We start from the raw sequence: 1,155 nt of genomic DNA, 5'->3' as shown, positions 1-1,155 counted from the left end.
GGGGGGGTATAAAAAGAAACTTGCAGTAATATTCACAATTATAGTTTCTCGTGTGCAAACAGAGATATTCATATTTCGACCAAGCACCACGTGAAAACTGCGAGATCATTAAAATTACCTCCTCCGTGACGGCGTTGCGGGAAGATTGCACCTTTTTTACACTCAACATGTGAGTGGTGACGAGCTTCCTTGCCTGGCGCCAGTGCTCGTCATATGGTGCAAAGGCGATGTCGGACGAGCCATACATGAGGATTTCCGAGACCATGGAGCGGGGCCGCGAGGCGAAGACATGGTCGTGCGTGCGCAGAACCGCCTTTGCGGCACGCGGGGATGACACAACGAGTGTTGGCACGGCTCCAAGACAGAGGAACATGACGTCAGGACCATGCTTCTTGGCGAGGCTGCGGAGGGAGACGTGCGGGAGGGAGCCGAGGAGGTGCAGGTGCCCAATGATGGGCAGTCCCGGTGGAGAAGGCTGGTGGCGGCTTTCGTGCTGCTGCCTTCTTCTTGTCTTACCAGTCACAGTGAACCAATAATTCACAAACAAGAGGAAGAGCGGGAAGATGAACAGAAAGCATAGCAGCGGAAGCATCTCTAGCATGACGAATTAATGTCTAGCCCAGCACTGTGTGGAGCTCTGCCGGCGAAATTGTTATTCCCAACCAGCTTAGTTTAACATCACAAGCTCGATCAGTTGCTTATAAGCTAGCCAGGCAGAGTAAAACGACAGAATTGTGCACTCCACTAGGAGCAGTTAGTTAGGGGAAACGTAGCTTTCATTAACAGACAAGGCAGTCTTTGACTCTTGGTTAGGTGCTTTATAAACTTTTTGCTCCCCATCAGAACAAATGTGAAAAATACCAACATCATGGCAAGACAACTGCAACCCGTTATTTGGACTCCATACACTAGTAGAAAAACAACTTTATGTGAGACACATTCGTCCCAGTTTGATTTTGGCCCGATACTAATGGTACCATTAGTCCCGGTTTGAACGGCTATGCATTAGTCCCGGTTCGTGTTGACCCTTTAATACCGGTTCGTGGCACGAACCGGTATAAAGGGGTGGTGGCAGGCTGGCGTCAGGCCGGGGCCCCACGAGCCCCTCTAGTCCCAGTTTGTGACACAAACCGGGACTACAGGACCTCCCGGTTT

At 50.7% G+C, this 1,155-nt stretch overlaps 1 protein-coding gene across 1 annotated transcript in view; it reads right to left on the bottom strand.

Moving 5' to 3' along the window:
- LOC123048231 (indole-2-monooxygenase-like) overlaps positions 1–649 on the bottom strand; it is a 3,496-nt gene extending 2,847 nt beyond the window's left edge. The window contains exon 1 of the mRNA XM_044471373.1: positions 119–649. Coding sequence (XP_044327308.1) covers positions 119–601 — 483 coding nt within the window. The 5' untranslated portion in view covers positions 602–649. The remainder of the gene's footprint in view (positions 1–118) is intronic.
- Positions 650–1,155: the final 506 nt, after the last annotated feature.

This window comes from Triticum aestivum, chromosome 2D (assembly GCF_018294505.1).
Source record: "Triticum aestivum cultivar Chinese Spring chromosome 2D, IWGSC CS RefSeq v2.1, whole genome shotgun sequence".
Classification (NCBI taxonomy): Eukaryota; Viridiplantae; Streptophyta; class Magnoliopsida; order Poales; family Poaceae; genus Triticum; species Triticum aestivum.
This window is presented reverse-complemented; position numbering and strand designations above follow the sequence as displayed.